The 12,686-nt window shown below is 41.0% G+C and overlaps 1 protein-coding gene across 3 annotated transcripts in view; it reads left to right on the plus strand.

Moving 5' to 3' along the window:
• Window positions 1-201: 201 nt before the first annotated feature.
• The window catches only part of smc1b (structural maintenance of chromosomes 1B), a 31,369-nt gene continuing 18,884 nt past the window's right edge, over window positions 202-12,686 (plus strand). For 2 of the 3 annotated variants that reach the window (XM_042071892.1, XM_042071903.1), the window contains exons 1-6: window positions 202-434; window positions 833-1,021; window positions 9,532-9,644; window positions 9,936-10,139; window positions 10,475-10,713; window positions 11,611-11,869. In XM_042071892.1, the coding sequence (XP_041927826.1) occupies window positions 326-434; window positions 833-1,021; window positions 9,532-9,644; window positions 9,936-10,139; window positions 10,475-10,713; window positions 11,611-11,869 (1,113 nt within the window). In that variant the 5' untranslated portion in view covers window positions 202-325. The remainder of the gene's footprint in view (window positions 435-832; window positions 1,022-9,531; window positions 9,645-9,935; window positions 10,140-10,474; window positions 10,714-11,610; window positions 11,870-12,686) is intronic. The other variant, XM_042071912.1, reaches the window with a different exon arrangement.

The raw sequence follows: 12,686 nt of genomic DNA on the forward strand, positions 1-12,686 counted from the left end.
GTTTGTTTTGTAGCCCAACATAAGCACAGATCCTAATAAATTAATACATTATTCATGTATCTGTAATCTGTCTTTTGGTTATTTGCACATTTGTATTTTTGAACGAATTTTATTTATTTAGAACGAACAATCATATCTGGCATATCAACTCTGGCAGTAGGCTAAACTACATAGGCTAAAATAAACTTCCCGCCACTTTCTCAACTTTTCACAACAGTCTGCTAGCTGCTACTCTGCTTGAACTTCGGGAGCCTGATCACAAAATTATTTGGTTTAGAGTAAAGTTAGTGATTAATTGTGTTTAAGTGTACTTCCTTCACTACAAATGGGGTACTTAAAACAGTTAGACGTAGACAATTTCAAATCATGGAGAGGGAAGCAAGTGATTGGACCTTTTAAACGATTTAACTGCATTATTGGTACTAATGGTTCAGGTAAGTAATGGTAGGTTAGCTGACGCTAGCTAATTTAGCTTACAACAACTAATGACAGATCATTGACTTGACTACAGATAATATTTACAATGAGCAATATACTTTCTTATTCATTTAAAATAATACTATTGACCCTTGCCAGCAAATGTAAACTAATATGGGTCCACACTTAGAAGTCTACTTGAAATAGACTATTTCAGAAGTTTTTTGGAGTTGCTAATAATGGATAAGCTGGAGTTGCTAATAATGGATAAGCTAGCCCAAAGTTAGTTGACTTTACGTAACTGTCTGTATCTAACTTATCAAGAGTAAAATGACATTTCATTCAGATGCCATTCGTGAACTCACAGTGAAGGATATCGCAACATAATGTGTTTTGTCACTGTTTTTATCCTCAGGGAAGTCGAATGTAATGGATGCGCTAGGGTTTGTTATGGGTGAGCGGGCTTCGAACTTGAGGGTGAAACACACCCGGGAACTCATCCATGGAGCGCATATCGGCAAGCCAGTTTCCAAAACGGCTAGTGTTACTATGAGATATTGCGACGACGACGATGAAGAGCTGAACTTCTGCAGGACCGTTTCAGGTGAGAATTTCAGACACAATGTGGTGCCTCACATTTTTACAGGGTTCAAATTGTTGGAGACATACAATGCCCTGATTGACAAATAAGACTGAAACCGTTTCCTGTCAAGTTGCTAAACTAGACAATAGGAAAATTGTTACAGCGAAAAAATGTGAGCCTATATATACACACTGCTCAATGCTGTTTCATAATTAATGTGGCTAGTTTTGTAACAGAGGTGGGCAGGGTGGTAGAAGGTCCTTAACCCAGCAGCAGGACCAGTATCTTCTCCTTTATGGAGGAACAGTAGGAGCCCTGCCAGAGCCCTACAGAATGAGGCCATCCTTAAAAATATTTTTGTTTGCAGTAACAGCCAAAAAAAATTAAAAATGGGTCGGTAGGTAGGTCAATATTTTTTTTTTTCAAGATTCAAAGTAAAAAAAAAAGTTCAATTTTGGTCATGGTGATTACCTAGGAATGAATTTACACAAATGTGCATATCGTGACGTAACTGACTGGGTCTTCAACCCGTGACTTCAGGCGCACCATTGCAAACCTCATTCTGATGCAGGTTATATAGACCAGCCTTTCTCAAACTTCTTTGACCTGAGGCCCGGTCATGGCAGACTTTTGGGTCATAGGGCTCATCTACATGTACCCAGAAAGAAGGCTACAATAGCTCTTGGCCACGTTATATTGAAATTTGACTATACAATACTCAATGCTATACAGTGTATTATACAGTCTCTGCTCTGTTTCTAAGGAAGTTCCAAAAAACAACGTCGTTCTATTAAGTTTCGTTAAATAAATAAATAGCCTTCCAACAGGTTGAAGCGGAGCTTTGATACCAACGTTATCGATTAGTTTCATTGAATGAATGCTCATACCACCACTTAATTGTAGGGCTCCATGTTTAATGACATCGATAGCAGAAACGTTTGTTTTCTTTTTTCATCGATCCGCGGTTTCTTGATCAACTGCGCAGCAAATTATCAGATGAAGCACCGGGCCTAATTTCACTCCACGACTCCGCGGACCAGCAGTCTCCATGTTGCGGACCCATATTTTGAGAAATTCTGAATAGACCACAACCAATTTCAATACTCCGACACGGTCACCGCTAGACTAGGGGGAGAAGGGATGAGAAAAGATCTGGCCACAGTTCTTCCAGAACTTCGTAACAGCGTTATCAGTTTGTGTGAATGAAACGAAGTGACATGCGTAAAACCAATGGTGTAGAGATGACGCCACAGGTTTTTTTTTTAAGTGAGCCACGTTTGCATGTAGGTAATTAAGTGTGCTTGCAAAGCAGCACACTTATTGTTCTTCTTAAGTTTTATTATTATTTTTCCCGTCTCCCTAATTTTTTGTCAGCCCTAGCGCCTAGGCCCTTTGAGACAGAGACACCGTTCCAACTTTAAAACGTCCGGTCAGTACCTGTGTAAGTTGGTCGCGAAGATGACGTCAGGTGGGCGTGCCGTTCGTCCGCCATATTGGATTGAACAGAAAGCGAAACTAAATTTTCACAGGTCACAAATTTGGTCCGAACGCCACGAAACTTGACGTACATTATCCTTGGACCAAGCCTCACAAATGTTAGCGGAAGGATTTTTGATTTTCGAAAGCGTTTGCCCGTCACAGCCAAACGAAATCGGCGGCGAAGCTCCGAAACAGGAAGTCGTCCATATCTCAGGAACACTGTCACATATCGATACCAAATTTTGTATATGAACTGGGGACTCCAGTGTGAGGGTGCATAGGCAAAAAAAAAAAAAGAAATATTCCAAAAGTTTCCATCATTTGGCAAACCACCCACGGGTATTTGGTAACTCACACCATTCACCTTTTCACCATTCACCTTCTATCACAATGCCTTCCATGTATGCACAATGTCTCAGAGCAGACACAATGTCTCCAGGAAACCTTGCCCAATCATGAAATCCTTGCTCTGCCATGGGATAGTATGGACTTACGAACTGAAATAGCAAGGAGAACAGTAGCTATATATAGCTTACATAATAGAGTTGTTTTCACATTGACGGTATTCAAATTAAATTTTTCATTATTGTTACATATCAGGATGGGAGAGTATTATTAAAAATGTTACAAGTATGCAAATGCATATGTTTACGGGCATTTAGGTTTTACTGTGTTGTTTTGTTGTAAAGACATGCAAGGCATTCTGGGCCATGTAATGAACAGTGGTCGGCAGCACTCCATAGGCTACGTATTAATATGAATAGGTGTTTCTGTAAACCTAGGGATAATAAACAGCTATCTCTGTTACAAAAACGAGCTGGTAATCGCTCATTGAAGAGGGTACTATGATAAAAAGATTGTTTTCCTAAAAGCATGGAGTTGACGAAAGAATAAACAATCAATGTCACGTTAATGTTAAATAGCCTAGAACTATCTGAACGCTAGGTGGCAACGTTGTATTACATTTCACTAGTGTAGCCTACTTGAAATACGGTGTGAGATTCCCAAGTAAGGAAGGTGCAAATATTATGTAATTTATCATGGGAAATTATTGGAAATGTTATTTCTTGTTTATTCTAATTGCAAACCACACACATCCATTCGGAATCACACGTACACATTTAATACTGAAAGACTATCATTTCGTTTATTTGATGTTGCCTTAGCAACACAGCCTTCAGAGCAAAGATTCTAGAACAGGGCGTCAGAGAGACACGTTTTGAGTTTGTGGCCAAGAACCTAAAATATCGGTTTCCATGTGCTGGATGGTGTGCGTCCTTTATGAAAGTAAGTGTTTTATACAGTTAACGTTACAGACATAATGAGTCATGTTGTAGTGGTCAACATAAATGTGCCCCTTCTGTTATTAGAATGCTAAGCGGAGAAGCATGCTAAGCAGAGATTTAGTATCATTCATTTCTTGTGTGGCTAGCTATAGGGAGGAGGAGATGTAGTGCTATGTTGCTAATTGGGATTTATGTTGTTTAGCGTAATGCCATGGTCATTTGATATGAGATGCTTGCACTCGTAACTTCGTCACGTGTAACTTTAGGACTGCTATTTTTTTTTACTAACAGTAATTCACGAAGCACTTTAGCCCTAAAAGTAGCACCTACGTCTGTGACGGCTTAAAAGAAGTGGCAAGGACTCCTAACGCAATGTTTTGAAATGCGTCTACTATTGTCTACAGGAGCTTCCAATCGCGAGGGAACTTGCATTGTAGGCATAACTAAGGGATGCAATAACACCACCAACAACCAAAACTAGCCTACTCATTGTCAACATGTACATGAAATGTAACGTTTCATGTGGATCAAATTAAAATGTTTTCTTTGCAAACGTAAGCATAGGCATATGGTGACAGATTAATTTATTAATGCTGCTGTGTGAATCACGGTAAGCGCGAATGAAGTGGCCACTTCTTAATGGGACCCACTGTATGGAAGTGGGATAAGTAAAATAGAGATGTTTTAAATAAGATAAGGTTAATCAGAATTCTACGATATGCCTGCTTGACAACGGCAGAGATAGAACTGGCCTTTGGCCATAGCAACCATCCATTTAGAACGACTGGCCTTCATAGCAACCAAAGATCTGAGCTGTGTTGCAATGTGAGGCAAAGTATAGAAAGGTGATGAAACATACAGAGACAGGTCAAGAAATATAGTGCAATGTAGACAGTAGTATACAGTTGATTTACAGACGGTGGTTTAGAGTAATATGAAGTATTCCTTTATTCTGAGATAGGCTACATCAATAGGCTCTCAAAACAACCCCAGGCTCACAAAACAATCCCAAACAGACATACGGTCTTTATAGAGCAAATCCATATAGATTATTTGTCAAATAAACCAGTAAAACATAATTTGTGGGATGGAATATATAACATTCACACTCATAGCTCATTTTTTTTTAAAATAAATCAGTGAAAAAGTATCCTGACAAACAAGTAGCTTTTTAATGCCTTGGTCATATTTCATAATTTCAATTCCTCTGTAGGTTACCTGATAGCCCAGTTTGAGAGGCGCAAGACACGTGACATTATTTATTTTTGCAGCCAATCACTGCTGTCATTTTATTTTATTGATTTGATCTCAGTCATAGAAGCTAAATTCGAAGGCAGGCCAAAGGTAAAATCCAACGAATCACATTCAACCCGCAAGCCAATAGTTGAATAGCCCTCTCCTAGAGCTTTTGGGATATTGCCACTGCTCCAACACTGAAAGGCACCGTTACAATGCCTGGATCAAGCCAGGTTCAGCATAGCGTATGCCACTGTCTGCTCACGTTGCTGACCGGACCAGGGCAAGCACACTTTCGCAGTTCCCGCCGGAAATGCAGTCTAGTTATTATTATTATTATTATTTTTCCCGTCTCCCTAATTTTTTGTCAGCCCTAGCGCCTAGGCCCTTTGAGACAGAGACACCGTTCCAACTTTAAAACGTCCGGTCAGTACCGGTGTAAATTGGTCGCGAAGATGACGTCAGGTGGGCGTGCAGTTCGTCCGCCATTTTGGATTGAACAGAAAGCGAAACTAAATTTTCACAGGTCACAAATTTGGTCCGAACGCCACGAAACTTGACGTACATTATCCTTGGACCAAGCCTCACAAATGTTAGCGGAAGGATTTTTGATTTTCGAAAGCGTTTGCCCGTCACAGCCAAATGAAATCGGTGGCGAAGCTCCGAAACAGGAAGTCGTCCATATCTCAGGAACACTGTCACATATCGATACCAAATTTTGTATATGAACTGGGGACTCCAGTGTGAGGGTGCATAGGCAAAAAAAAAAAAAAGAAATATTCCAAAAGTTTCCATCATTTAGCAAACCACCCACGGGTATTTGGTAACTCACACCATTCACCTTTTCACCATTCACCTTCTATCACAATGCCTTCCATGTATGCACAATGTCTCAGAGCAGACACAATGTCTCCAGGCAACCTTGCCCAATCATGAAATCCTTGTTCTGCCATGGGATAGTATGGACTTACGAACTGAAATAGCAAGGAGAACAGTAGCTATATATAGCTTACATAATAGAGTTGTTTTCACATTGACGGTATTCAAATTAAATTTTTCATTATTGTTACATATCATGATGGGAGAGTATTATTAAAAATGTTACAAGTATGCAAATGCATATGTTTACGGGCATTTAGGTTTTACTGTGTTGTTTTGTTGTAAAGACATGCAAGGCATTCTGGGCCATGTAATGAACAGTGGTCGGCAGCACTCCATAGGCTACGTATTAATATGAATAGGTGTTTCTGTAAACCTAGGGACAATAAACAGCTATCTCTGTTACAAAAACGAGCTGGTAATCGCTCATTGAAGAGGGAACTATGATAAAAAGATTGTTTTCCTAAAAGCATGGAGTTGACGAAAGAATAAACAAGCAATGTCACGTTAATGTTAAATAGCCTACATCTGGACGCTAGGTGGCAACGTTGTATTACATTTCACTAGTGTAGCCTACTTGAAATACGGTGTGAGATTCACAAGTAAGGAAGGTGCAAATATTATGTAATTTATCATGGGAAATTATTGGAAATGTTATTTCTTGTTTATTCTAATTGCAAACCACACACATCCATTCGGAAGCACACGTAGACATTTAATACTGGAAGACTGTCATTTCGTTTATTTGATGTTGCTTAGCAACGGGGACAGACTTCAGAGCAAAGATTCTAGAACAGAGCTTCAGAGAGACATGTTTTGAGCTCGTGGCCAAGTACCTAAAATATCGGTTTCCATGTGTAGGCTATGTGCTGGATGGTGTGCTTCCTTTATGAAAGTAAGTGTTTTATACAGTTAATGTTACAGACATAATGAGTCATGTTGTAGTGGTCCACATAAATGTGCCCCTTCTGTTTTTAGAATGCTAAGCAGAGATTTTAACATCATTCATTTCTTGTGTGGCTAGAAGCTAGCTAGCTAGGTCATAGGGAGGAGATGTTGCTGTAACGTTATGAGATTTATGTTGCTTAGCGTAATGCCATGGTCATTTGATATGAGATGCTTGTACTCGTAACTTCGTCACTCGTAACTTTAGGACTCCTATTTTTTTTACTAAGAGTAATTCAGGAAGCATTTTAGCCCTAAAAGTAGCGCCTGAGTCTGTGACCGCTTAAGCGAGGACTCCTAATAAGACCGATTCACAAACAATGTTTTGTGGTGGCATTTCACGTCGCGATGTTTTGAAATGCGTCTAACAATCACAAGGGAACAATTTTGCATTGTAGGCATAACTAAGGGATGCAGTAACACCACCAACAACAACCAAAACTAGCCTACTCATTGTTTACATGTACATTAAATGTAACGTTTCATTGTGAATCAAATTAAAAGATTCTCCTCTTTGCAAACGTTGGCATAGGCATATGGTGACAGATTCATTTAATAATGTTGCTGCGTGAATCACGGTAAGCGCGAATGAAGTGGCCACTTCTTAATAGGGGTCACTGTATGGAAGTAGGCTAAGTAACATAGAGATGTTTAAAATAGGATAAAGTTAGGATATGTCCGCTTGACAACGCAGAGATAACTGGCCTTTGGCCATAGTAACCATCCATTTAGAACGACTGGCCTTCATAGCAACCAAGGATCTTAGCTGTGATTCATGTAGCTACAGTATGCATACAATGTGATGCAAAGTATAGAAAGGTGATGAAATATACAGAGACAAGTCAAGAAATATAGTGCAATGTAGACAGTAGTATACAGTTGATTTACAGAAGGTGGTTTAGAGTAATATGAATTAAATATAAATATGTGCAGTGTATTAGCAGTTATCTCATACAATAAGTAGAATAATGTATGTAATAGTAACATTATAATAGTAGAAATAATAATATAGATATATGCAGTGTATTAACAGAATATAATAAAACAGAATAAATATGGATATTCAATATGACAAATATATAACAGATATGTACATAACATACAGCTATGTGCAGTGTGGAAACAGTGTCATTGTAGTGCAGAAACAACATCATAAGAGTAGTAAGAATACGTTTATGTGCAGGATGAATAGTATAAAGATCAGTAGAATAACTATGTAGAAATGTAATTACAGTAGGCCTATGTACATTTGTAAATAAATAGAAAACTATGGGTGAGAGGGATAAATTATTTTTATTTAGTCGTAAAAGTAAATTGCATTCAATTAAATTGCAATTAAAAATATTTCCAGTAGGCTTTAATGTCACGCAAAAAGTACAACCAAAGCTGAGCTTGATCAACTAGAACGTCTAAAGAACCAGAACTTAAGTGTAGTTTTTTGCTGGGTCCCAGGCCATGTTGGTCTGAGGGGAAATGAGAAAGCGGACAGTGCTGCTAAGCAAGCCCTCAATGAAGAAGTCACAGAATGTCAAATCCCTGCCCCAGACCTTAAACCTATACTGAACTCTTACATCTCAGATAAGTGGCAATCTGAATGGGATTAATGTACCAACAACAAGCAAGGAATGTGAATTTTGGCACGTTTTCATGATCCACTGGGTCGTTATGGGCCACACAAAATACGGTGTTGCTAAAATTACTCCTATTGTGGCTATTAGAGACATGCGTTCATGAGTATCCAGCTCAATTTAATGAGTTAAGTAAAATACATTCACACACACAAAACAAACATCACTAATGTTGTGGACATTCCTTTATTCTGAGATACATCAATAGGCTCTCAAAACAATCCCAAACAGACATAAGGTCTTTATAGAGCAAATCCATATAGATTATTTGTCAAATAAACCAGTAAAACAGAATTAGGGGATGGAATATATAACATTCACACTCATAGCTCATATTTCTAAAATAAATCAGTGAAAAAATATCCTGACAAACAAGCAGCATTTTAATGCCTTAGTCATATTTCATAATTTCAAAATTTTCTCTAGGTTACCTGATAGCCCAGTTTGAGAGGTGCAAGACGCGTGACATTATTTATTTTTGCAGCCAATCACTGCTGTTGTTTTATTTTATTGATTTGATTTTAGTCATAGAAGCTAAATTCGAAGGCAGGCCACAGGTAAAAGCCAACGAACCGCATTCACCCGCAAGGCAATAGTTGAATAGAGCTTTTGAGGTATTGCCACTGCTCCAACACTGAAAGGCACTGTTAGAATGCTTGGATCAAGCCAGGTTCAGCATAGCGTATGTCACTGTCTGCTCACGTTGGTGACCGGAACAGGGCAAGCACACTTTCGCAGTTCCCGTCAGAAATGCAGTCTAGTTTATATTCACAATACTTGGGCCTACTAAAAGAACTATTATTTTATTGCATTTGTATTGGTTGTTTAGAGTAAAAAAAAAACAATCGGTCGGTATTAACGCAAGTTTACAACCGGCAAGTCGGTCGGACTAAAAGGGGAAAAAAATAAATATTTGGGTCGGTTCTAAATTGACAGGGTCGGTCGGGTTACGGCAAACGAAAATATTTTTAAGGATGGCCTGACCTCCAGCAGGCTGCTGGTGTGAATCAAGTGTTACTTGATTTCTTTTAGCAATAAGAAATGTATTAATTAATGCAAGTGTCCATGCATCACTCAGGGGACTCTTCTGAATATTACATCAAAGGCAAACATGTGACGTTGGCCAAGTACACTGGAGAACTGGAGAAGATTGGCATTGTGGTGAAAGCCAGGAACTGTCTTGTGTACCAGGTGAATTAGAATTTATATATGGGCAAGCTCTTATCAATAAAGCATCACAAAGGGTATCCATTTATATACTGTAGCTTTCATAATAAAGACAATTCTGTTGAAATTTAAATGAAACAGAGCACCAATGATAATGTTGGTATATACATTTATATTGAATTGATTAGGTTAGAGAGTTGTGTTTGTTTGACATGCATGTGGGAGATCTGGTCATTATGTGAGACAATGTAACCTGTGTGGCCTAACACCCTTTTTTGTCCTCCCCTGTGTTCAACTAACATTACTTTGCATCAGGGTGCTGTGGAGTCCATTGCTATGAAGAATGCCAAGGAAAGGACGCGCATGTTCGAGCGGATCAGTAACTCTCTGGAGTTGGCGGACGAGTACGAGAAGAAGCGTGCCGCTCTGCAGAAGGCCAAGGAGGACACGCAGTTCCACTTCAACAGGAAGAAGTCCGCCACTGCTGAGAGGAAGCAGGTGTCCAAGGACCAGGCAGAGGTAGGGCCGGAGAGTCCAGATAATGAAACAAATAGTATTACATGAATACGAGTCAATGTATGTGTTGTGTATGTATATGCATGTGTATGTGTATATGTACATATGAATCGAGGTAATGAAAAAATACTATTATGTATAAGAAATCAATGTATATGTATGTATGTATTTACATTAGACACATAAATGCCACTGTATGTAAATGTATGTCTATTTATATGAATCATATAAATGAATGTGTAAGGCAAGTTTATGATTGACTGATGAGAATGATTATTACACTCACCATTATTCACTGTATTGGCTATGCAAACACAGTCTCCTCTGTGTCCCCCCAGGCGATGAAGTTTCAGGCGTTGCTGGATGACGTTGGGGAGTGTCGCCTGCAGCTGAACCTGTTCCAGCTCTACCAGAACGAGCGCGCCGCGCAGGCCGTGTCGGGCAGCCTGAAGGAGCGGCAGGCTGCCGCCGCCGCCCAGAAGAAGGTTCTAGAGACGTGGGAGCAGACGGTGAAGAACCAGAAGAAGGAGCACGGCTGCCTGAGCCGAGAGCTCCAGCAGATCGAGAAGCAGATCCGGTACGACAGAGAAGGAGACACACACGCACACACACACACGCGCGCACGCACGCACGCACACACACACACGTACACACACGCACGCGCGCACGCACACACACACACATATATGCACACACACACACACACACATATACACACGCACGCACACGCACGCACGCACGCACGCACGCACACACACACACACACACACACACACACACACACACATATATACACACACACACGTACACACACACACACACACACACACACACACACACAGACACACACACACTCTCTGAAGAAGAAAAAGGAGCACGGCTGCCTGAGCTGAGAGCTCCAGCAGATCGAGAAGCAGACTATGGCACTGCGGCACAGTCTATACTACTGTAGTTAATTGAAAACCCAGCTTGATTTCTGTCGGCCTTGCCACTATTTATTGTATTTATTGTATTTGTCTGTCTCTCATCCCTCCTTTGTTCCCTTTCTCTTTTTCTCTCGTCTCTCTTGCCCTCACTGGCTCTACCATTTCTCTTCCTCCCTCCATCTTTGTTCTCTCCTCTTCTTCTGTCTCATCCCTCCCTCTCTCCCTCTCTCCCTCCCCCTCCGTCCCTGCGTCCCTGTCTCTCTCCCCCTTACTCTCTCTCATCCCACCCTCTCCCTCTCTCTCTCATCCCTCCCTCTCTTTTTCTTCTGTCATCTTTTGTCTTTCTTCTCTCATTCATCCCTCCTTCCCTTCCTCTCCCTCTCTCATCCCTCCCTCTCTTTCTTTCATTCCTCCTTCCCTCTCTATCTCTCACTCTCTCTCTCTGTCTCTCTCACTCACACACACACACACACTCTCTCCCTCTCTCATCCCTCCCTCTCTTTCTTTCATTCCTCCTTCTCTCTCTCTCTCTCTCTCTCTCTCTCCAGTGGGGAGGAGCAGAAGCTGAGCCTGCAGAGGCCGCAGTACATCAAGGCCAAAGTGAACACGTCCCACCACGAGAACAAGGCCAAGGAGGGCCGCTCGGGCCTGCAGAAGGGCCAGCGCCAGAGGGACAGGAAGCAGGCGGAGCTGGACGAGCTGCGGGGCCAGATAGACGAGCTGGAGAGGGTCTGGAAGAAGTACGAGAAGGAGGTGGAGCAGGAGGAGGCAACCAGGGGGAGGGACGTACAGCTGGGGGAGGCACAGGTGAGAGAGCAGACGCACACACACACACACACACATACACACACACACGCACACACACACGCACACACAAACACGCAGACGCAGACACGCACACGCAGACACACACACTCACATAGCTGGAGAGGGTCAGGAAGAACTACGGGAGACACAGGTGAGAGGACACAAACACACCCTCTCTCGTTAACACACACACTTTATCTCTCACATGTACACATGGCCTGACGGACCTGATACCTGTACCTGCCTGGTCACTTTTGCTGTGTGGATGCATACATGGAAGCATTTCTCTGCACTTGCAGAGCTGCACTTACAATAGGTAAGGGATAATCAAAGGCAAAGTCAAAGTCAGCTTTATTGTCAATTTCTTCACATGTTCCAGACATACAAAGAGATCGAAATTACGTTTCTCACTATCCCACGGTGAAGACAAGACATATTTTACCAATTTAAGTCCACAGACAAACATAACATTCAAGTAAACAAAAAAGTAAGTAAATAAGAGGGCACATATAATAATGAAAAAAATAAGAGCAGCAAAATTTGGTTGAAATTGTGCATAATGTATAGAACGCCTGTCATTATTGGGAAAATAAGTCCCGACAGGGCGAACCGGACCCCGACGCGCCATCTATACATTATCCCACTTATTATACGGCTACTTGCCAAAACGAAAAAACTCCACGATATGTCTCTTTACACTTATTTGTTACCGTTTTGTCGTGGCTTTTGCTGAGAAACAAATAGTTTGCAACACACGCTGAACTTGAATCAAACATTCTTTAGAACACAGCTGATCAACCGTCTGCTTTCACTTTTG

This window comes from Alosa sapidissima, chromosome 2 (genome assembly GCF_018492685.1).
Source record: "Alosa sapidissima isolate fAloSap1 chromosome 2, fAloSap1.pri, whole genome shotgun sequence".
In the NCBI taxonomy this organism is placed as follows: domain Eukaryota; kingdom Metazoa; phylum Chordata; class Actinopteri; order Clupeiformes; family Clupeidae; genus Alosa; species Alosa sapidissima.